The sequence below is a fragment of the Trichosurus vulpecula genome, chromosome 2 (assembly GCF_011100635.1).
Source record: "Trichosurus vulpecula isolate mTriVul1 chromosome 2, mTriVul1.pri, whole genome shotgun sequence".
Classification (NCBI taxonomy): domain Eukaryota; kingdom Metazoa; phylum Chordata; class Mammalia; order Diprotodontia; family Phalangeridae; genus Trichosurus; species Trichosurus vulpecula.
In genome coordinates, this window is record NC_050574.1 from 326212512 (window position 1) to 326234717 (window position 22206).

At 43.3% G+C, this 22206-nt stretch overlaps 1 protein-coding gene across 1 annotated transcript in view; it reads left to right on the forward strand.

Moving 5' to 3' along the window:
* KY (kyphoscoliosis peptidase) overlaps nt 1-22206 on the forward strand; it is a 105611-nt gene that overhangs the window by 39307 nt on the left and 44098 nt on the right. The window contains exons 6-8 of the mRNA XM_036746396.1: nt 8987-9069; nt 9990-10098; nt 17538-17655. Of these exons, the coding sequence (XP_036602291.1) occupies nt 8987-9069; nt 9990-10098; nt 17538-17655 (310 nt within the window). The remainder of the gene's footprint in view (nt 1-8986; nt 9070-9989; nt 10099-17537; nt 17656-22206) is intronic.

Here is a 22206-nt window from a genome sequence, read left to right on the forward strand (position 1 = left end):
CCTGATAGATGTTGACTATAGATACAAAAAGCTGTTAAAGAGGGAAGGTAAAGCAAGTAGGTTTCATTTCCCTGGGGTTTCCAGGACATGCATGACTTCAGCTCCTCTGGCTGTCCGGCAGGTGCTGCCCCTATTCCGACTGGCCAGCTCCCAATTTGAGGATAATAACGAGGACAACAATAATTATTAATAATAGCTCACATTAATGTGGCCTTTTGTGATTTATAATAGCCTTGTGAGGTAGGTGGTACAGGGGGTTGGTAACCCCTTTTACAGATGAGGAAACTGAACTCACCAAAAGTAGTCGAGTTACCCAAGGTCAAGGCATATAGTAATACCCCCATTGTACGTATGGAGAAACTGAGGCTCGCAGACATCCATTTGCCTATGGTCACACAGCTAGTCATCGTCAGAGTCCGTGGCTTGAACTCCTGACTCAAAGTCCAGCGCTTTCTTTTTCTATACCATGTTTCCTTTCCCTCATGTTTATGTATCACATTACAGTTTACAAAGTTACCTTCACAGCAAATATCCAATCAGTAAGCATTTATGAAATATTTGCTATGTGCCAAGTAAAAACTATCCTTGCTCCCAGGAAGCTTACAGTCTAGCTGATGGAGACAACATATGTAAATATATATGTACTTACGTATGCATGTATGTATATGTATGTGTGTGTATATATGTGTGTGTATATGTATAGCTTCATACAAAATGGACATGAGATGATTTTGAAGGGAAGTCACCAGCGCTGGGAGAATCGTGACCTTCACCTTCCTGCAGAAGGAGGTGCTTCAGCACAGCAAGGTGGACAGCTGAGACAAAGGGCCAGAGGCAGGAGGTGGGAGGGACTACAGTAAGGCCGATTTGGCTAGACTGAAGTAGGCCTGAAGGGGGGTCAGTTATTCCAGTTGTTTCTTACAATAGCCTTAGGGATAAACAAGACCGGTAGTGTTATTAACATTTTACAGATGGGGAAACCAAGGCTGAGAGAGGTCACACGGCTAATGATCTGGCCGTTAGGTCCTCAAACTCAGGTCTCCCAATTTCTGATTCATGCCCTTTCTACTCCATCAATCTCCTGCCTCTCTTACAGTAAAGACCCAAAGAGAGATCCCAGCCTAGGTTTAGGAGAATTACATCCACCTCCTCAGACAGCTGAGGAATGAAATGATGAAATCGGAAGGGCACGGGTGTCACTGGGAATACCTTGAATAATAAGTCTGTGAGACTCCTTCCATCATTTCAAAAGAGAAAAAACAGTATACATACACAGAGAAAGAGTATTCTGTACAGCTGCTCCTCTTGTCTGCGGATGATCCCCTTCACTGTCGCGAGAAGTAGACATTGTAGAACTGAGGTGTGTTTTTTAGGTCGTGGACAGAGCTTGACCTTGCTTTAGTTCTTGCTTGATTATCTACAACCCCTCATTGAAAGAAGGCTTTAAAGCTGATAGTGGGTAAGCTGTGCCCTAAAATTCACTGACATCATCCCAAGAGGAAAGGGAAAGAGATTATCCTTTAGGTTCAGGACCATCTGTGGACTTCCATGCCAGTGAAGCCCCAGAAATACTTAGGGGACACGGACACAGAATCATGGAATGTTAAAGCTGAAGAGAACCATAGTGATCATGTAGACTAACCCTTCTCCTTTTTTTCAGAGAAAGAAACCAAGGCTCAGAAATGGGGAGGAGGGGCAGCTAGGTGGTGCAGTGAGTAGCGCATTGGCCCTGGAGTCAGGAGGACCTGAGTTCAAATCCGACCTCAGACACTTGACACTCTTACTAGATGTGTGACCTTGGGCAAGTCACTTAACCCCAATTCCCCTGCCTTCCGCCCTCCTCCCAAAATAAAAATAAAATAAAGATTAGCTCTTGTTTAAAAAAAAAAGAAATGGGGAGGAAATGGGTCCAAGTTTACAAAGGTAGTAGTTGGCAGAGCCGAAAGTGAAATGATGGCTGAGCTTTAAACCAGCATCACACTGGGCAATGACAGACATCTAGTAACGAGAAACTCACTACCTACTGAGCCAGACTATTTCATTTTCAGATAGCTCTAGTTATTTGGAAGTCCTTTTTATTGAACTAAAATCTCCCTCTATTTAACTTCAAGGGTTAGCTAATATAGAGTGCTGGGCCTGGAGCTAGGAAGCCTCATCTTCCTGAGTTCAAATCTAGCCTCAGACACTTGCTAGCTGGGTGCCCTACAGCAAATCACTTAACCCTGTTTGCCTCTGTTTCCTCATCTGTAAAATGAGCTGGAAAAGGAAATGGCAAACTACTTCAGTATCTTTGCCAAGAAAACCCCAAATGGGGTCAAGAAGAGTCAGGCATGACTGAAAAGTGACTCAATGAAAATGTAACTTCTGCCCACTGGTGCTACTTTTGCCCTCTAGCCAAGCAGAAAAAAAGACTAATTTGGATGCCAATTGTCGGTATAGCCAGACATTGACAAGAGAAGCAAGAAATCTCGAGTTTGTTGGAATGCATTCTCCCCTCTCCTTTCTCCTCCTCCTCCACTGCTTCAACACAAGAAGATGGTCCCAGACAGTAGTCACAGAGAGTAAAGTATATCCTACAGATCAGGAAACCAAGGAGCAGTGGATTACTGAATCCTCAGCCTTATGCTTAATGTCTCTCTCTCCGTGGAAGGAAATTTCCTGCTGGCCCACATGTCTCCAAATGGAGCAGTGCCCTCAAATGACTCAGTGCGGTTCTGGCCCTGTCCCGAGTCCTACTCCAGGGAATGTCTCTAAAATGAAGTCCAGGAAAACAAGCACTGGCCATAGGAGAAAGGGGCCCACTCTCCAAGAATCCGGATGTTTCTCTAAGAGGCAAATAGTTCAGAGCATCAAAAATAATTCAAAGTTGAGTAGGAAGATGGAAGTTGGTTCTTTTCTAAATGGCTGGGAATTATGGAAAGACCACGGTAGGAAGTAGTCAGGCAAATCCCATTGGCTGGGATTTTTCTGTCCATTTTTTGATCCAGATGTGATTTCATGGGCAAAAGGAGCCCCCCAATAATAAAAACTTCTAGCATTGTGAGTCAGCATGTGTTCTGCAACTCATAGCCTTAGGACAGGGGTTCTTAATCTTCTTTTGTGTCATGGAAGCCTTGGCAGTTTGATGAAGCATAGGGCCCCCTTCTCAAAATAATATTTTTAAATAAGTAAAATAAAATACATAGGGTTACAAAGGAAACTAATTATATTGAAATTCTGTCATCTAGTTTAAACAAAAACAAATTTTGGGGCCCCTGGTTAACAACCCCTGCCTTAGGGAGTTCCCTGGAATACTTATAGCTTAGAGGTGGTACTCAAACCCAAGTCTTCCTCATTCTAAGGTCCTTCTTTGAGCCACATCCATGCCTAACACCAGACACCTGGATGCACAGCCTTGAGCAAAGACAACTTGATGGACTGGATTTGGGGTAGTTCTATGAAAAATGGGGCATTAATCTCTCTACTGTCCATTGCCATCAAAGAGAGAAGTACTTTATCACAAAGGGTGGCTCTCCCTTCCCCCACTGCCACCCCTCGTTTCTGATGTAATCACAGTGATTCCAGGGATGATATAAGTATGAAGGAAGATGCATAGACATTTTCAGACTGTAGTGTGGAGAAGATGTCACCCCTACCCTCACCCTCATTCATTCATTCATTCAACAAATACTGAGCACCTGCTTTATTCATGCACAGGCACTGGGAACTTGGGTTCTGGTCCAGGCTCAGCCAGCATCTGTATGACTATGGGTAATTCACCTCACCATTCTGAAACTCAACTTCTTGACTTCTATAAAATGAGGGGGCTGGCCCTGAGGATCCCTGGGCTCTAACATTCTATGACTCTATGATTGATTCTATCATTCGGTCTGTAGACACTCCATAAATACTTGCTGACTGATCTGTCTGGAATAGTGTAGGGGCGGACCTACCTGGAAACAGGGAGATGAATGGTATAATCCCTCAATCTCCTGCTCCCTCTCTTCAACCCTCCCACATCCAGCCCTCCAAAAGAAATAATAAATCTAGAAAGAAAGTGCTTTGTACTCCTATGCAACCTGTATCCAGGGACTTCAGATCTCTTCACAAACATTAATTAGATTCTCTCCATGTCTCTATGAAATATGACCATCTACTATTCTCCATTTTGGAGATGGATGGACCAAGATCTAAAAAAAAATGAAATCCCTTGCTTGCCACGGATGGATAGACAGTGTAGGGAAGAAGAGAGTTAGCCCACATCTTTCTGAGACCATGTAATTATCCTCGTGCCCATATGTCTTAAGGGCTAGTGATCAGAAAGTTGGTTCCCAACCCCCACCCCCACCCAAAGCACTTGGCTCACTTTTTGGATACTTTTGGAGCAGCGGGCACTGACCTCAACAATTCCAGTCTCTCTGTGTGGCTGTGCAGTTATATTCACCACCCTTTGCAATCTCCTGAGCAGGGTTGTTGGGATTAGGAAGGAAGAGAGCTATCAGCTGGCTGACCACTTCCTTCTCTCGCTCCAGAAGAGTCTGGAGCAGGAGAGTAGCGGAAGGGTAAAAGAGGAGAATAATAATCACCACCATTCCCTCCTTTTATCTCTACCCTGTGGTGTAGTCTCAGGAGGCAGTCCCTTGCCCAAGGTCACAATTGCTGAGGGATGAAACCAGGAAAATAGCCCTGTTTTCTTGAATCCCAGCCACATTTTCTCATCACTGGATCCTTCTGCCTCAGTAGGATGCAAAGATCTCTCAAGCGGACCATGGATGAAAAGATTTCTAAAGTGTGTACCTTGTTCAGGACCCTGTATCTGTGGGTAGTAACTCTTGAAATGGAAGGTATGTGAGGTATGAGCCAAAGGGCATGTCTGGTGACCAGATGAAAGTCACAGCTTTCTGTTCCCAGGACTTAGCCCTTCAGAAGGGTTGGAGCCCTTGGCAATGACATTCCCAGCACTGGAGTTTTCCTACCTTGCTGCCAGGTAAACTCACAGTGTTACAATGGATTGCAGTGACCATCCTTCCTTCCCACTGTCATCCACTAAACTAATCAGGGCTTGCCAGAGGTCTTTGTTCAATGACAGTTCCTAGGGTGTTAGCCAGTGTTTATGATTTAAGCAAAAAAAGCACAAAACTTAATATTCTTAATTTTCTCCCATGCCTTTCTTCCCTGTCCTCCTGGCTTGGCTGGCAGCTCTGTTCTCCTGGCCACTTTGTGCTGATCACAGCACTAAAGAGCATCCTCAAAGAGGCCTTCTCCCTGAAACATAAGGATGAAGCACTTCTGGGGTCAGGGCTCTCTGTCACTGGCCATCCTAAAGTGCTTGCTAGTGATAAATTAAAATGCCCAGGTTCTTTTTAAACATCAAATTATTCTTTCATAGTGGCAAGAAGTTCAGCTTCCAGCAGAAGAGTATATTTTTGATGGAACAATTCAGTTCTTTTCAACTCAGTTTCAATATAAACGCACCGTAGCCCCAGGGAGAGATACACCCATGATCTAAGAGGTGTGTGCTGCCCTCATGGGGCTTACCATCCAATAGGAGACAGTTTTTCAAAGCTTGAGTTCACGTTAGCAATATTCTTCCACTCATTGACCTCATTTTGCAAACTAGGTAATAAAAATTGTGTGGATAGCCATGTCTCAATTATTCAAGAGTCCGTTACTTAATTGGTCAATTATCTAGGATTCCTTTGACTTATAACCTCCTTGGGCTGCCTACTTTCTGACCTTTTCCTGCATCATTAAGAGTTCAGTCAAAGTTAGTTCACTCTGCTCCTGTTTAAATAGTTCTGTCTCTCCCCACATCTAGCCAATGAACATTAATTGAGCACCTGCCAGGGGAAAAGTTTTAATAGGGGACAAAGGTAACTCTGGATAAAATTCTGAAATAAGGATATTTTCTCCTGTAACCTACCATGCTGATGGTAGGCCAAAGCTCAGGCCCTCTTTTACACTGACTCCCTCCAAACACTTTACACGGTGGTTCCTCACCCACCCAATTCTACCCGCATGCCAACCTCAGTCCCAAAGCTCTGGACCACTTTCTTTCTCCTCCATTAAGGAAACTTCTTTTATATCTCACTATCTTAGAGTTGCTCCAGAAAAGCTATCAGTTTGGAAATGTTCTGTTAAGCTGATTCATGTGGTTGTTCACTTATTTTCAGGCATGTCCCACTCTTTGTGACCCAATTTGTGGTTTTCTTGGCAAAGATATTGGAGTGGTTTGCCATTTCCTTCTCCAGCTTGTTTTACAGATGAGATAACTGAGACAAACAGGGTAAAGTGACTTGCCCAGGGTCACAAAGCTAGTAAGTGTCTGAGGCCAGATTTGAACTCAGGAAGATGAGTCTTCCAGACTCCAGACCCAGTACTCTATGCACTGCACCACCTAGCTGCCCCTAAGCTAATACATACTAATTCATACTAAGGTGTTAATATTCCATTAGCTTAATGAATCACAGAATCAAGAAGCTGGGATGGACTTCAAGGGGGATCTAGTCGAATCTGTACCCACAAATAGTCTTTGCTAAAATATTCTTAGAAAATGGTTTTTTCCCAGCCTTTGCTGGAAGACCTCCAATGAGTGGAAACCCACTACCTTCCAAGGTAAATCATTTCACTTTTGTATAGTATTTTTAAGTTTGCCTTACCTTAAGCCAAAATATGGCTCCGTGATTTCTACCCCTTTCCTCCTAATTCTGCACTTCAGGGTCAAGAATGACAAGCCTAAACCCTCTTCCACAAAACAGCCCTTCAAGTGCTTTAAGATAGATGTCAAATCCCTTTTGAATCTTCTCCTTCTAGGCTGAACATCCCCAACTCTTTAAAGGATCATTATGTGGCGTATCTTCCAGTTCCCTTACCATGTAGGTCTGCTGGAAGCACTCCATGTTGTCTTAAAATACGGGGCCCAGAAAAAAAACCCAATACTCAAGACACAACCTGACCAGAGTGGGGTAATTTGTTCAGTTTTTTCAGTCGTGTCTGACTCTCTGTGACCCCATTTGGGATTTCCTTTGGCAAAGATACTGGAATGGTTTGCCATTTCCTTCTCCAGCTCATTTTATAGGCGAGGAAACTGAGGCAAACAGGGTTAAGTGACTTGCCCATGGTCACACAGCTAGTAAGTCTCTGGGGCTGAATTTGAACTTAAGTCCTCTTGACTCCAGGCCCAGGTGCTCTATTTACTGTGCCACTTAGCAGCCCCAGAGTGGAGTAGAACAGAGCTATTCTGTCCCTTGTTCAGGGCAGTATGACTCTCTTAATGCAAACTAGAATAACAGTCACTTTTTTGGCAGCTACATCGTGCCGCTGACTCATGTTGAATTTGTAGTCCCCGTCTCCCACAGCCGTCTCCCATCTTTTTCACAGGAAGTGCTGTCTAGACACACTCACCCTGTCCTGGCTTTGTGATGTAGATTTCTTAACCCAAATGTGGAACGTTACATTTATCTTTATTAAATTCCATCTGTCTTATCCCTTAGGCATGTAGATGTATGTATATGCATATATCACATACACCTTTGCATATATTACATGTATACAAATATGTGGCAGCTAGACCATATGGTGCATAGAGTGTCAGGCCTGACTCATCTCCTTGAGTTCAAATCCAGCCTCGGACGCTTGCTAGCTGTGTGACTCTGAGCAAGTCACTTCACCCTCTTTGCCTTGGTTTCCTCATCTGTAAAATGAGCTAGAGAAAGAAATGGCCAAACCACTCTAGCATCTTTGCCCAAAAAAACCCCAAAGGAGGTCACGAAGAATTGGACACAACTGAAATGACTGAACAACGAATACATAAACATCTTAAAGATAAGGGTGTGTGTGTGTGTGTGTGAGTGTGTGTGTGTGTGTTGTTCTGGACCTGTGATGATTTCACTAGTAGAGTAAACCCCTCATGAGAAAATTTCCTCTACCAAGGCAAATCACCAACTGATCCAAAACTAAGTGTTCGAGGGTTTCCTGGGGCACTGAGAGGGATAAATGACTTAGCCAGGGTCACGTGGCAGGTGTGCTCCAGAAGAAAGACTTGAACCCAGATCTTTCTGCTCCTGAGGCTTACTCTCTAGCTTCAGTGTCATTATGCCTCTCATCAAATATATTACGCCTTGTAAAATTTTATCTTTCAGTATTTGAAGGAAGGTTTACATTTTAATAAGTGACAGTGCTGATAATAAGTGATAAGCTAAGAGAATGAATCTGTAAGTAGTGTAAACCAGTGGGTTTTTTAAAAGATAATTTGTTGAGGAGGGAGGCAGTTTTGGAGCAGGAGAGAGTTTCCAGAGTGTCCTCCAAACTGTGCCACTTGGGTACCTTATATTCCACCTACACATGAGGCTGACCCATGGCCAGGAGTGAGGATGCAGAGCTTGAAATAACTGGATGCTAAGAGATAACGAATTGTTTGTAGAATTTAGTTAGTGCCTCACCTCATCTCCTGTGACCACAGATAACTGAGAGCTAGCTATATCCTGTGTTTCTATAGACACTCATTATAGATGGAGAAACTGAAGTAGATAGCATCTAAATGATAGCCCTATTTACAAAAATCCACTTGACTGGGAGAGATTGATTTATGCTAAGTAGTAATAAATTGTGTTGACTTTGTTTATCTTATAGATTCATATTATCACAGAACATTAGAGTTGGTTGATATTTATTCTAATCCATTCTCACACATGTTATTTTAAGGTGAGGAAACTGAGACCTAGAGACTTGTCCAGCTAGTAAGTGACAGAACCAGGAATAATACTCAGATCTCTTGAGAGAGTCTCTCAGAAGAAGGCAGAGAAAAAGCATTTCTATTAAATGAACACTTTCTTACCTGCAAAGTTAAAACTGTCCCAACTAGTCCGTGCTAGGAGCCCACTTTGGGTAGAATTCCCCCATTTCTCCATTTGTCTGGCCTTAGCTCACTAGATATGACTGTTCCTAGAATGAGCACACTTCTAAGAGTTACTTGCATGACTGAGAAAGTTCTCCTGATGTTTTCCAGCCTACCCATGGGATCGGTCTAGCCTGAAATCCATGCCGTTGGACCTAAGGCAGTTTGAAAAATTGGATGCATATGCCTCCAAGGTAAGAGATCTAACATGAGCTGTGCTTGCCTCTGATTCTCAGATAGAAAGACCCCCTCAGGGTATGGGTTAGAGTACTAACCAAAGTCAAGCTTCACCGAGCCCCTCCAGAATATCGAAAATTTACCAACCTCATGCAAAATGCCTTTAACGGTGGCTTGCATCCACATTGACATAAAGACTAGGGGAAATGCCTACTGTTGCCAGCATCTCTGCCCCTCCATTCCTATGTATCTTTTCTGGATAAAATGAACTCCGGTGGGCCCCATCCCAGAACACACAGAGAGCAGCTAGCCTCAGAGCCAGGATGCGTTACTTCATCACCTTCACTCTTCTTAGTTCTGTTGTTCTTTTTGACCACTCTCACCACCTCCAGGTGATGGCCCTCGCTTGAATAGACCTTTTTGCTACAACCATTGTTAGCTGACCCCCTTAGACCTGCCCCTAGTCTGTCTAGGACTGTGTTGTCTATTAGACTTATCCTATTGAGCTATTCTTCCGGTCCTGGAACCTCTTGGCCCATCCTTGATTCATTGCTGTCCCAATCCCAACTTTACACATCGCCCGTAATAACAAAACAACTTTGTTTTGATTGCACAAAATTGTGCAGAGAGAGCAAGAGGTGTAGCATTTCGGATACCTCAAAAACTCTGGTGGCTGGAAGAATGATGAGTAAAAGAAAAGGGAGACCATGAACCAAGGTCAAAAGGAGAGGCTGCACCAGAGGGGTTTCGGGTCCTTTCAGTGCTGGCCAACTCAGTTCTTGCCATGAGTCACAATTAGCTATCACACTGGCCCCCTTAATCCTCCATACCTCGGTCATCATCTGATCTTTTCCAAGCTAAACAAGACAGAGAAATGATAGCTCATCTTATTCCACAATTGTCCTGTTTCTGACACACCGTGTTCCCTTCCAAACAGGTGAAAGTCAAGTCTGGTTTGGAAGAACTGGTGAAAGACTTGCTCCAGGAGGCTCATACGGACCTGGAGAAGGTCAGAGCCATTTGGGTATGGATATGCCATCACATAGGTAGGTCATGCAACAGAAACATACAATCGACTCTGGCAATAATAGTAGTAAATTGTAGTACATAGTAAATAACAGTAAAATAATTACAAATTCCTAGCATTATAAAGCCCCTTAAGGTTTGCAAAGCTCTATACACATTGTTTCCCTTGATCCTCATAACCCTGCGAGGTGGGCGCTATCATTTCACCCGTTTTGCAGATGAGGAAATGGAAACTGAGGGAGGTCAGAGGACTTACCCAGAGCCACAGAGCTAGTAAGCATTTGAAGAGAGAGCTGAACGCTGGTCTTCCTAACTTCCAGTCCAACCTTCTCATCCACCTAGCCACCTTGCAGTCTCCAATCCTCTGTAGGACCCCGTAGCAACAATCTTGCTAGCAGCTACTGTGGCTGTGTAAAACCAACAACAAGCAGCACACAGAAGGCTGCTAACACAAGTTCTTTGATCTGCTTTACTAAGGAAAGTAACTTTAAGGGATTAACAATCCCACTTTAATCACACATACAAAAATCATTGACTTAGTTCAGGAGGAAAAGTCAGCACCCTGAACTTCAGAGCAAATACAAACAAATTACAAACATACATTATAAACAGATCAAATACAAACCAACATCTGGGTTAGCAAAGCCGGGGGGGGGGGGCAGTTACAATGGCTTGCACAGAGTCACATGCCACTCTTCCAGGGAGTGAGAGCCCCAAGGAAAAATGCCAACCTCTGAGTTTATATATCCTGTTCAGGGTCAAACTCGCGACTCAAACCCACATGGTCTAAAAGCTTCTGGCATCACAAACATTCAAACTCATGTAAACTAGGTTTTCCCTCGAGGCAAGCAAGTCATCAAAGACTCCCGATCTAATCAAAGAAACAAAGGCCAGACTCATCAAGGGCACTTGATTGAATAAGTGCTAAAAGAGAAAGCTGTAAAGAAAGTCCCACCTTAATTACTGATACAGACCCATAGCTCATTACCTCTCTTCAAAAGAGAGCAGAAAAAAATTAAAGGAGCTAAGTCTCAAATCGGTCCATTCTGTTCCTTGTTGACACCTTTTGTAAAGGTTTTATGGAAGAGATTAAAAGTAGACCCCATCACCAAGGGGTAGTGCCCACCCTTTGGGCAATGCCCACCAATGGGCAATCTTCCCTAGTGATGAAGGATTGAGAAATCATGGAAAATTTGATCTGTGAAGCTTCAGGTCATGTCATTACCACTCAGACCCTCTTGTATATGAACTCTGTTCCACCTCCAGAGCATCACAGGACCCAACCACAGGCCCTACCTAGATGCCCAGGGAACACAAGTCCATCACATAAGCCTTTGACTTCCTTTCTTGAAATACAGCAGCCAAGACCACACACAATACCACCACCAAAGCAGATGGGAAGGAAAATGTAGAAGGCCTCAGCCAAACCACTGCAAGCTTCTCAGAGAACTTCCCTGATTCCTCACATACCTCATTGTGAATGTCCTGAAAGTGGAGCTAGTCTAACATGGGGTAGCTAGGTGGCACAGTGGATAGAATGCTGGGTCTGAAGTCAAAAAACCTGTCTTTCTGAGTTTAAATCTGGTCTCAGACACTTACTAACTGTGTGATCTTGGGCAAGTCACTTAACCCAACTTGCCTTAGTTTCTTCATCTGTAAAATGAGCTAGAGAAGGAAATGACAAACCCCTCCAGTATCTTTAGGAGAAAATCCCAATGGGGTCATGAAGAGTTGAATATGACTAAAAACTACTGAAAATATTGGCACACCAGCACTAGATGGAGATGGTTTAAATTCTCTTTCTCTATGCCTATTATAAGTAAGTTTTCTACAAGTCATCTCTGGGTCCTTCCCCCAGATGTGTTATTCTTCTATGACACCTATTGCTAACAGACAATGAAAGTCTACTTTATAAGCCAGTCGTTTGGTATGATTTTCCCATAAAAACAATGGTTTTTTTGTGGCAGATTAGAGCTTTCTTTTAAATAGCTACCTCCAATCATGGTCATGACATATGTTCTTTCTAACAAGAAGGATAAATGTCCTTCCAAACCTAGAGTCTCCATTATAGAAAATGATCATGGCTTCTAGCAGAGGTTTTATTAATCTGAGAAGGGAATTGGGTTCCAGGCCAGCCTACAAAGGCCTACTTAACCCATAATAGAACTCAATGTTTTCCTTACAATAACCTCTGTCAGGTAGCTAAAATATATGTGTGTGTGCATACATACACAAGCATATATGTGTGTATACATACATACAAACACACACACACATACACACACACACACACACACACATACATCCCCAGAATAGTCATCAGTGGCTACATGTCAACTTGGAGAGAGGTCTCCAGTAAAATGCCATGGGAATCTGTCCTTGGTGTTTGTTTACATTTCTATCAGTGACTTAGATAAAGGCATTTGAGGCCATGCTTACCAAATTTGTTTTATTTGTAAATGAAGGCAGGAAGAATAGGTATCACTGAATAACAGAGACAAGATTCAAAGGATCTGACTCCAGAGCTGATGGACCTGAGCTGGGCCATTTCCAGTTGTCCCGATCTATATCTGGCCACTGGACCCAAATGGTTCCAGAGGAGAAAGTGAGGCTGGTGACCTTGCACAGCCCTGCCTCACTTAAATTGAATTTACTTGCAAGTCAAGACATCACCTTCCTGATGTCATGGTTCTCTTCGAGAGTGAAGGGCAAACAACAACCACAACCACAATCCACCTGAGGTTCTTTCTCCACCTATATCTGCTCTTACATCCTTTGTAAGGACAACAAAATCATAATCGTAGCTTATATTTCTATTTCACTATGCTGTTTACAAAGTGAACTCTCATGCATTATTAGAGGCAGCTAGGTAGCACAGTGGAAAGAGTGCTGGGCCTGGAGTCAGCCCTGAGTTCAAATTCTACATCAGCCACATACCAGCTATGTGACCCTGGGCAAGTCACTTAGTCTCCCACTGTCTGCCTCAATTGTAAAATCAAGATAATCATAGCACTTATTTCCCAAGTTTGTGAGTATCCAATGAGATAATATTCATAAGTGTTCAGCGCAGTACCTGGCACATAGTAGGTGCTTAATAAATGCTTATTTCCTTCCTTTCGTTATCTTGAATGATCTTCACAATACCCCTGCAAGGTAATTGGCAGATTCCTTGGCCTCCCCAATTGAATAGATGAAGTAACTGAGGTTCAGAGAAGCGAGGGGACTGGGCCAAGGTGAGGGGAAGCCTCCTATTCCAGTGCCGTTACCATTGTGTGTTGCCTCATTTGTAGGGATGATTTAGGGGTGTTGCAAAGATATACAACACTACAGATAACTAAATTAATAATAACAGTAAATATTTATATAGCACTTTAGGGTTTGTAATGCACAAATCTGTATCTGTATCTATCTATCTATGTAGATATAGACATAAATATACACCCCATGAGGAAGATGCTAGTATTATCCCCTTTTTATTGATGGGAAAATGGAGGCTTAGAGACTTACCCAAGGTCACCAAGCTAATGCGTTTCCAAAGCAAGATCCAAACTCATTTGCTGCGCTCTATCCAGGTTCTGCACAACTCCTCTGAGACACAGCATGACCGGCTCAGAGCAGTGTTGTGACTCATACAATAACACGAACAGCACGGAACACCTTCGCTGGACTTGTTACTTAAACCAGAGTTTAAGGATTTAAATGATGCCAAATGGTATTATTTGGATTAGCAGGCTGATCCAAATGATGCTAAATAGAAGGGGACTGCTCCCCTGGTGCAGGCGCAAGGTTCTAACCCAAAGTACCATCTGCTTCCACAAATTCCTACTATCCTCCCCCATTCCCCTGCTCTGCCATTAGGCTGTGAGCTCGTCAAGAACATGATCTGGTTTGTGTCTTTCTTAGTTTCCTTATCACTTAGCACAATGCCTGGCACATAGTAGGTGCTTAATAAATGTTTATCATCTGACCGCCAGTCTAACCCAACAGGAGCCAGCTAGTTGACATCCAGGGCTAAAAACTCTAGGGCTAGACATATCACATCAGGAAGCATGACCTCCTTTCTCATATGCAGAAATTCTCTCTCTCTCTCTCTCTCTCTCTCTCTCTCTCTCTCTCTCTCTCTCTCTCCCCCCCCCTCTTTCTCTCCCTCCCTCTGTCTCTCTCCATCCTTCCCTCCTCCCTCTTGCCCTCCCTCCTCTCTCTTTCTCATAATCTATCTATCTATCTGTCTGTCTGTCTATCTGACATATAGCTAGTCATATATACATATAGAGATAGGGACTAGATCTGTGAATGGTTTTTTTATATGTGTGTGTGTGTGTGCTTATTTTTACACACAGACACTGATATATGTATTCACTCATAAATGATAGTAAAATAGCTGTTGTTCACTTTGCATTTTGTCATTTGCAAAGCATACTTTAAAACCATTATTTCATTTGAGCCTCACAAAAACCCATGAGGGAGGCATGGAGAGTCCTCATTTTACAGATGAGCTTGTGTTGTTGTCAGAGGTGGGATTCCCAGTTTTCCTTACTTCAGGCCCAGCCCTCATTCCATTCTATTGTGTGACCCTGGGCAAGTCGCTTAAGCCCTGTTTGGGTTAGTTTTCTTATCTGTAAAATGGAGCTGCTGTGTGTGAGTGTTCCCCTGAGCACTACACCCGCTCTCTCGAGGAGCGTAATAAAATGCCTTCCTCTGCCCCCCCCCAAAAAAAATGGAGATTATAGTAATAGCACCTATCTCTCAGGGTTGTTGTAAGGATCCAATGAGATAACAATTGTAAAGCATTAACAACAGTACCTGGCATATAGTAAGCACTATAGTTAGGTGCTGCTGCTCTTGCCATCCTTCCTCCAATGAAAATGCACAGCTATGCACGCATCTGACTTCACACACTTACTAGCTTTGTGACCCTGAACAAGTCACATAACCCTGTTTGCCTCAGTTTCCTCATCTTTAAAGTGAGCTGGAGGAGGAAATTGCAATCTGCTTCAGTATAAAGATACTGAAAAGAAAACCCCAAATGGGGTCTCAAAGAGTTGGACATGACTGAAAACAACTGATATACGTATGTAGAGATAGAGACCGGACCTGAGATTTGTTTGGCATAGGAAACTCCCAAGTGAGTAAATATCCTTTACCAATATATGTCAGGACCTCCTCTTCACCTTAGAGTCTTAAAGAGCTGGACTTGTCCAGGGTGACACAGGCAGCTAGATTGCCTAATGGTTAGAGCACCAGACCTGGAGTTAGGTAGACCTGTGTTCAAATTCAGCCTTAGACACTTACTAGTAGCTGTGTGACTCTGGGGAAGTAAGTCACTTGCCCTCAGGCTGTCTCAGTTACACCAACTGTAAAATGGGGATAACAGTACTTACCTCCCTGAGTTTTTATGAGGATCAAATGAGGTCATATTTGTAAAGTGCCTGGCACATAGAAAGTGCTTTTCCCCTCTTTTCCATTATGTTTCAAAAGCAGGACTTAAACCCCAGTCTTTCTGCCTCCAAGACTAAATCTCTCTCTATATATGTGTGTGTGTATGCATATGAACAAATGCTTATATACCAGTGATATATAATCATATACATTCAAACACACAGATGCAGTATGCTCTCATATATATGTATACAAGTGTACACACTAATACACATGCATTTGCACTCATACACATGCCTACATTCACAGCCAGATAGCTTCTTAAACCCTCACACGTACACACACGACCACGTGCACGCAAATATGCACGCTCATGTACACGTAGGCCCTCATCTACAGTACCTTCATATACATAATGTGTGTATGTATGTATCCATGCACACATACACATGCATATACATACATGTAGATGCACATAATATGTATAGTCATTCAAACATACATGCGTATAAAGTTATACTCATTCATATATATATAATATACATATATGTGTGTGTGTGTGTGTGTGTGTGTGTGTGTGTGTGTATATCTCACACTCGTCATAGTAGACCTCCGTCCCAGTGGTTCCTTCCACACATCAGTTAATTGTAGTGTCTCCTGGAGGATAGACTTTGCCCTCGTGATGAGAGTGTCACTTTTAAAAACAGATCACCAGGACCTCTGCTCTTGGCACAGCACCAGTGCTATAAGCCATTCATCCAATAAAAGCATTTCCTGGCACACTGAACTATGTTCCAATGAGCCCCTGATCACTGAGATATTCCATTCAGGGGCAGATTTCTCCCTCCGTTTGGAAATTATGAGCGTTCCACTGTTCAACTGCCCTCATGGCAGCGAGCGTAGAATGGTAGGAATCAATCTCTCGGGCTGGCGGTTAATGACGGAGCAGCAACGCTTTGGTCCCCAGGCTTAAGCTTTCATAGCTTGATTTGCATTCCCTGTGAGTCTATTTTTCCTTCCTCTGACATGCACTCAGAAGCCCTCAGCTGAAGACAGTGGGCACAGGCCCCAGGAGCCAAAGAAATGCCACCCATCCAGCCTCCCTCCCCTTTGTTTCAGTCTAACAGGCACGTGAGTCTCTTTATAGACTTTACCATCCACAGTAGGCCTGGCCTCTTGATGACAGTGTCCATAGGATCTGATTTCCTGATTATTCTCATTGTTCAATCATTTCAGTTGTGTCCAACTCTCCATGCCCCCACTTGGGGTTTTCTTTTTGTTTGCCATTTCCTTCTCTAGCTCATTTTACAGAGGAGGAAACTGAGTTAAGTGACTTGCCCAGGGTCACGCAGCTAGTAAGTATCTGAGGTCATATTTGAACTCAGGTCTTCCTGACTTCAAGCCTGGAGCTATATCAGTGGTGCCACCTAGCCATGCTTGGGAGGTTTGGGAGAGCGAGCAGGTGTAACTGAAACCTACAGTCTCTAAATTCTATTTTAACCTCCTTCCCCCTCCAAACTTCTACTGAAAGTACTCATAAAAAGACTGTCCCAAATTGCCTTTACCTCTTTTACATCTGCCTCCATTCTGGTGAATGTGCTAATCACAGTAGAGTGGCCTCCCAGATCCAGGTTCCCGTGGAAACCAATCCAAATGGAAACAGAAAGGAGTTTAGGAAATATGTTTCAGGTCCGGTGCCTCATTTTCATAGGGCCCACTTTCAACTTTTTTCAATGCAAAGCTATTTATGAGCCAGTGCTATCCATGGTGATGATGATTGGGAAGAGATGTTATGGATAGAGAGCACGAGCTGTGTGACCCTGGGAATTTCACTCACAGCTCTCAATGCCCCAAGTATCCCTCTAAGTTGCATAGCAGATGACAGTTTACATTGGAAGAGGAAACCCCTTCGTTGGGAGTTCCTTATTTCAGTGAAATCACAGGTTCAAGACCCAGTGATTACCAGATGATCGGAGCCATCCTAATGGAAACAGTGTCCTTCTGTTCTGTCATTTTTCTCTTTGGAGACGAGCCTGCCTTCCAACCTCTTATGCTTTCTTCTCCACCTTTGTCCCTCCAGAGTATGATATCGTGGCTGCCCAGGAGAAGGACCGTCGGTCCTACAAGCCCACTGACATTCTGCAGAGCCTGAAGAGCAACTGTGATGGGTACGCCGAGCTCTTTGAGAAAATGTGCAGGTGAGTGAAAAGCGGAGCAAAACCCAGGCCCCAAGAGAGGACTCTGAAGGCTACTAACCCTATCCTCAGCTGCCTCTTGTAAATCACTGTCTGCCTTGGTGCCAGGCTTGAAACTTTAGTTTGCAAACTCGGCATTGGAATCTGAGCGAGTCCTGAAAAGGTCAATTTCTCTCTCTTTCTCCCACTCCCTCTCTTTTTTTTCCACCAGCATAATTTACTTTGTGCCATCTGCTGAGCTTCACATTGCATTAACATAATGGCAGATGAATACACAGAGATAATTTGGTTATAAAAGGCTTTTTTTTCCCCTCCTTCTCTGGGCCTCTATGGAGCTGAAGGTTAAAAGAATGGCAGGTCTGGGAACGAGAGAGCCGGTATCTGCAGACAGCCAGGGCCTAGTGTGAAAAGCTGTCCTCTGTTCTGGCCCAGTGGCCCTCCTGAGGAAACAAAAGGTCTCCTACCTGGAAAGCTTTGGCAGTGGGGAAAGGTGAATAATTAGGAACCGAGCTCTCTTCAAAGCCTCTTTGGTTCCATTTTAAAAGGCCCAGGAAAGAGCTCTCTGCATCTCTGCCTGGGGTACAAACAAGGAAGGCTCAGTGGATGGAAAGCCTATGTCATACACCTCACCCCCATGATGTTGATTTGGGCTGGTTAATGTGAACAAGAATCCATGCTTAGTGTGGTAAATTTGGCACTTTGTTTATAAGATGGATTTGAAGGAAAACCATTTCTAGCCAATGTGATCTAAATAATTTTCCTTCTATCCCGTGATTTCTTAAGTAAAACTGTGGGCCCTGACTATTGCCACCGTTTCTATTGCTGCAACCTTCGGGGGGTCAGTGCCCCTCACAAGACCTCGTTTGCCTCAACTGTAAGATGCAAAGGTTGAACTTCTAAGTCCCTCCCAGCCACCCCCCAAAAGCCTTTCTATATCATGTTGTTGAGTCATTTCAGTCGTGTTTGACTCTTTGTGACTCTTTGGGTTTTTCTTGGCAAAGACACTGGGGTGATTTGCTATTTCCTTCTTGTTAGAAACATACTTACATTGTTTAGGAATAAACAATATTCGTTGGGAAACCAGGAACATTTTAATTATAGTTTACATTTACTCCTCCTGAATAAATGGGCACATCCCCTGAACAGAGTACAGGAGAAAGTACAGAGGACTCAGAGGGATGCCAGTCTTTTTATTGACCCCTCCCCCCACCTCGAATCTCCCACCAGGCTCTTCATTGGCCAGATGCAAACCCCTGACCGCCTACGTCATGCCCTCCTCAAATGGCTCATTTAAGCATGCATCTAACCTTTCACCTGACCAACCAGAGGCCTGGTTTCTGCTAAAGCCGGGCAAGGGAGGAGGAGGAAGAGGAACACTTGCAACTCTGTGGAAATAAAACTGCTCCCCCCTGTTTCTTATACTTCTCCGGCTCATTTTGCAGGTGAGGAAACTAAGGCAAACTTGCCCAGGGTCACACAGCTAGTAAGTGTTTGAGGCCAGAATCTAACTCAGGAAGAAGAGTGTTCCTGCCTCCAGGCCTGGCACTATCCACTGCATCACCTAGCTGCCCTTTCTATATCAACATGCCTTTAAAATTTCATTACGAACCACCAATTCTGGATCTACTCAATGTGTCCCAGACATACCCAGTATGTTCCTGACTCCTCCTTGCCATCGTTCACGTTATTGTCCCTCTTCCCTCCTTTATTGCCTATATAATTCCTACTCATAATTCAAGGTCTGGCTCTAGTCCTATCTCCTCTGTGAAGCCTTCCATACGAAAGCTCTCCAGACCACACTGATCTCTCTTGCCTGTGAAATTACATGAAATTTAATTCCTTTTCCACTTATTTGCCACTTATATGTTACTGTCGTGGAGTGGCTAGATGGTGCAGTGGATAGAGTACCAGGCCTGAAGTCAGGACAATTCATCTTCTCATTAAAATCTGGCCTCAAACACTTACTATCTGTGTGACCCTGGGCAAGTCACTTAACCCTGTTTGCCTCAGTTTCCTTATCCTTCGGCAGTGGGGAAAGGTGAATAATTAGGAGCAGAGCTCTCTTCAAAGCCTCCTTGGTTCCATTTTAAAAGGCCTAGGAAAGAGCTGTCTGCATCTTTGCCTGGGGTACAAACAAGGAAGGCTCAGTGGATGGAAAGCCTATGTCATTTTTGAGCCATTAAAAAGGGGGTCGAGAGACCCCTTTTCAAGTTTCTACAGTGTTGGTCAGCATTGCATGGTCTGAGGGCATGAGTAGTGCAAAGTGTGCAGGCTTTGTGTTCAAAACCAAGGCTACAGTGAAGTTGCCCAATGCGACACAGGCAAGCGCTGGAAAAACACCTTGGATTCGTTACATGTTTGAATTTTAATTAATTTTTGGTCATTGCGCTTTCGGAAACCTTCTACTGCTGCCAGATTTTTCACGACCCCATATGGGGTCGAAACCCACACTTTAAGACAATATGATAATATGAAAGATAATAAGATGATATGAGCTGAAGAAAGACATGGCAAACCACTCCAGTGTCTCTGCTAAAAAAAAAACAGAAACCCAGATGGGGTCACAGAGAGTCAGAAACGACTGAACCACAACAACTCACTGTCTTGTGTTAGCATTTGACTAGGTGTATCAGCCTTAGTTCCTCCCCACCCCAGGTCTAGAGTCTCAAGAGCAGTGTCTCACACTTGCCTCATGTCTTCCACAGCACGTAGAAGGGCCTAACGTGTATTAGCCACTTATTACATGAGTGATTTTTGAATATTATAGTGTACTCCTCCTATTCATCCTCTTGATGCCACATCAGCTTGTTTGATCAAATGGTATGTGCCGATCTGTCCTGAGGTCTCCCCAGTCTGTGTTACATGCCTTGTACCTGTAGTGTACTGCGACTTTTGTGGCTTTTCATTGGAGCTTGCTTATTTGAAAACACTGAGCTTTAATAAACAGTCTTAGAAGATAACCTTCCTTATCTAATATTGACTTTCTACCTTCCTATTCTAGATAGTATATGTTCTGGCTATTTAGTTGCTATTGACCTTTTCTGTAAGATTGCATAAAAACTGAAGGAGATTAAATGCTTCTCTGCCTATACTTTCATCGGCTGTTGATTACCCCTCACCAGCTAATAAAAAGGGCATTTTTGTCTTGGCCTTTTTGCTGTATGTATTTAAAAAATACTTCTGTGTATCTTTTAAAGTTCTGGGAGTATGAACTTTGGAGCAGGGGTGCTTTAAACTTCCTAATTTTATCTCCCCAAACCTTTTTGCCATGTGTATTGAAGGAATGCTTCTGGGTGTCTTTTAGGATTCTAGAATGAACCTTGGTGGGAGGACTTTAGAATTTCAGACATAGATAGATAGATAGATAGATAGATAGATAGATAGATAGATAGATAGATAGATATGTGTATACAATATACACACGTACAAACATACATGCATACATGTGTGTGCAGATATGTATGGGTGTGTATAAAATCTTACATGATTTCTTAAAATTCATGAATGAAAACCTCAATATAAAATTTTTGGAAGGGACCTCAGAGGTCTTGAGACACTCCCACCTTAGCAATGACATCAAGAGTGGTTTATTCAGCCTCCATTTGAATTCAGCTCCACCTCCCACCCCAAAGATGGGGCACTTGCTACTTCCCAAAGGAGATCATTCCATTCTTTAACAGTTTTAGTGGCTCAAAAGTTCCTCCCTATGTCCAGCTAAAATCCCCTTCTCCACAACAGGCATTTTTCTTCCCATTTTGTTCTGCAGAACCACACAAAACGTGTCTGATCTGACATCCATGTGACAGCCCCTCAGATAACTGAAGACTATGGATGGCAATATTCCAGCTCCCCACCCCCAAATTTTCCCTTCTCCAAGCTAATTTCCACATTTTGGAAGATTCCAATTTGAGCTCCAAACATTCTTTATGTGACTTTCTTAGCCAACTTGGCTCCTAATTACCTTGCATATTCTTAATTGGGCATTTGGCTACATTTTGCTCAATAATTCTTTCCTGCTCAAAAAGTAGTTAATTATCCTGAAGGAATGGAGATATTTACTTTCTTACCTCTATTTGATCAACTGCAGCAGCTTCCTATTGCCTCTAGGATCAAATATAAACCCCTTGGTTTAACTTTTAAAGCCCCACTCGACCAGCCCCAATTCATCTTTCTAGCCTCCCTGTGTATTGTTCCCCCCTTGCTCTCTGTGATCCAACCAAACCGGCCTTCGCCCTGTCCCTTGTCCAGGGAACCCCATGGCTTTGTACTAGGCACTCCCCACAGCACCCCCGTGCCGGGAACACACCCCATCCCAGCTTCTTCCTCAGAGTTTCTCTTTTCCTTTAAGATGCAGCTCAGGCACCATTTTCTGCTTCATACCTTATTCTAATTCCAGCAACTGCTGGTGTCCTTTCATTTAACTACTCTGTACATATTTGTGTTTATTAACTTTATATTTATATGATATTTGTTTTATATGTACTTCTTGTCTTCCCCATTGGAGTATAAACTTAAGGGGTGGTTTCATTCATTGTACTTTTATCCAGTGCCTAG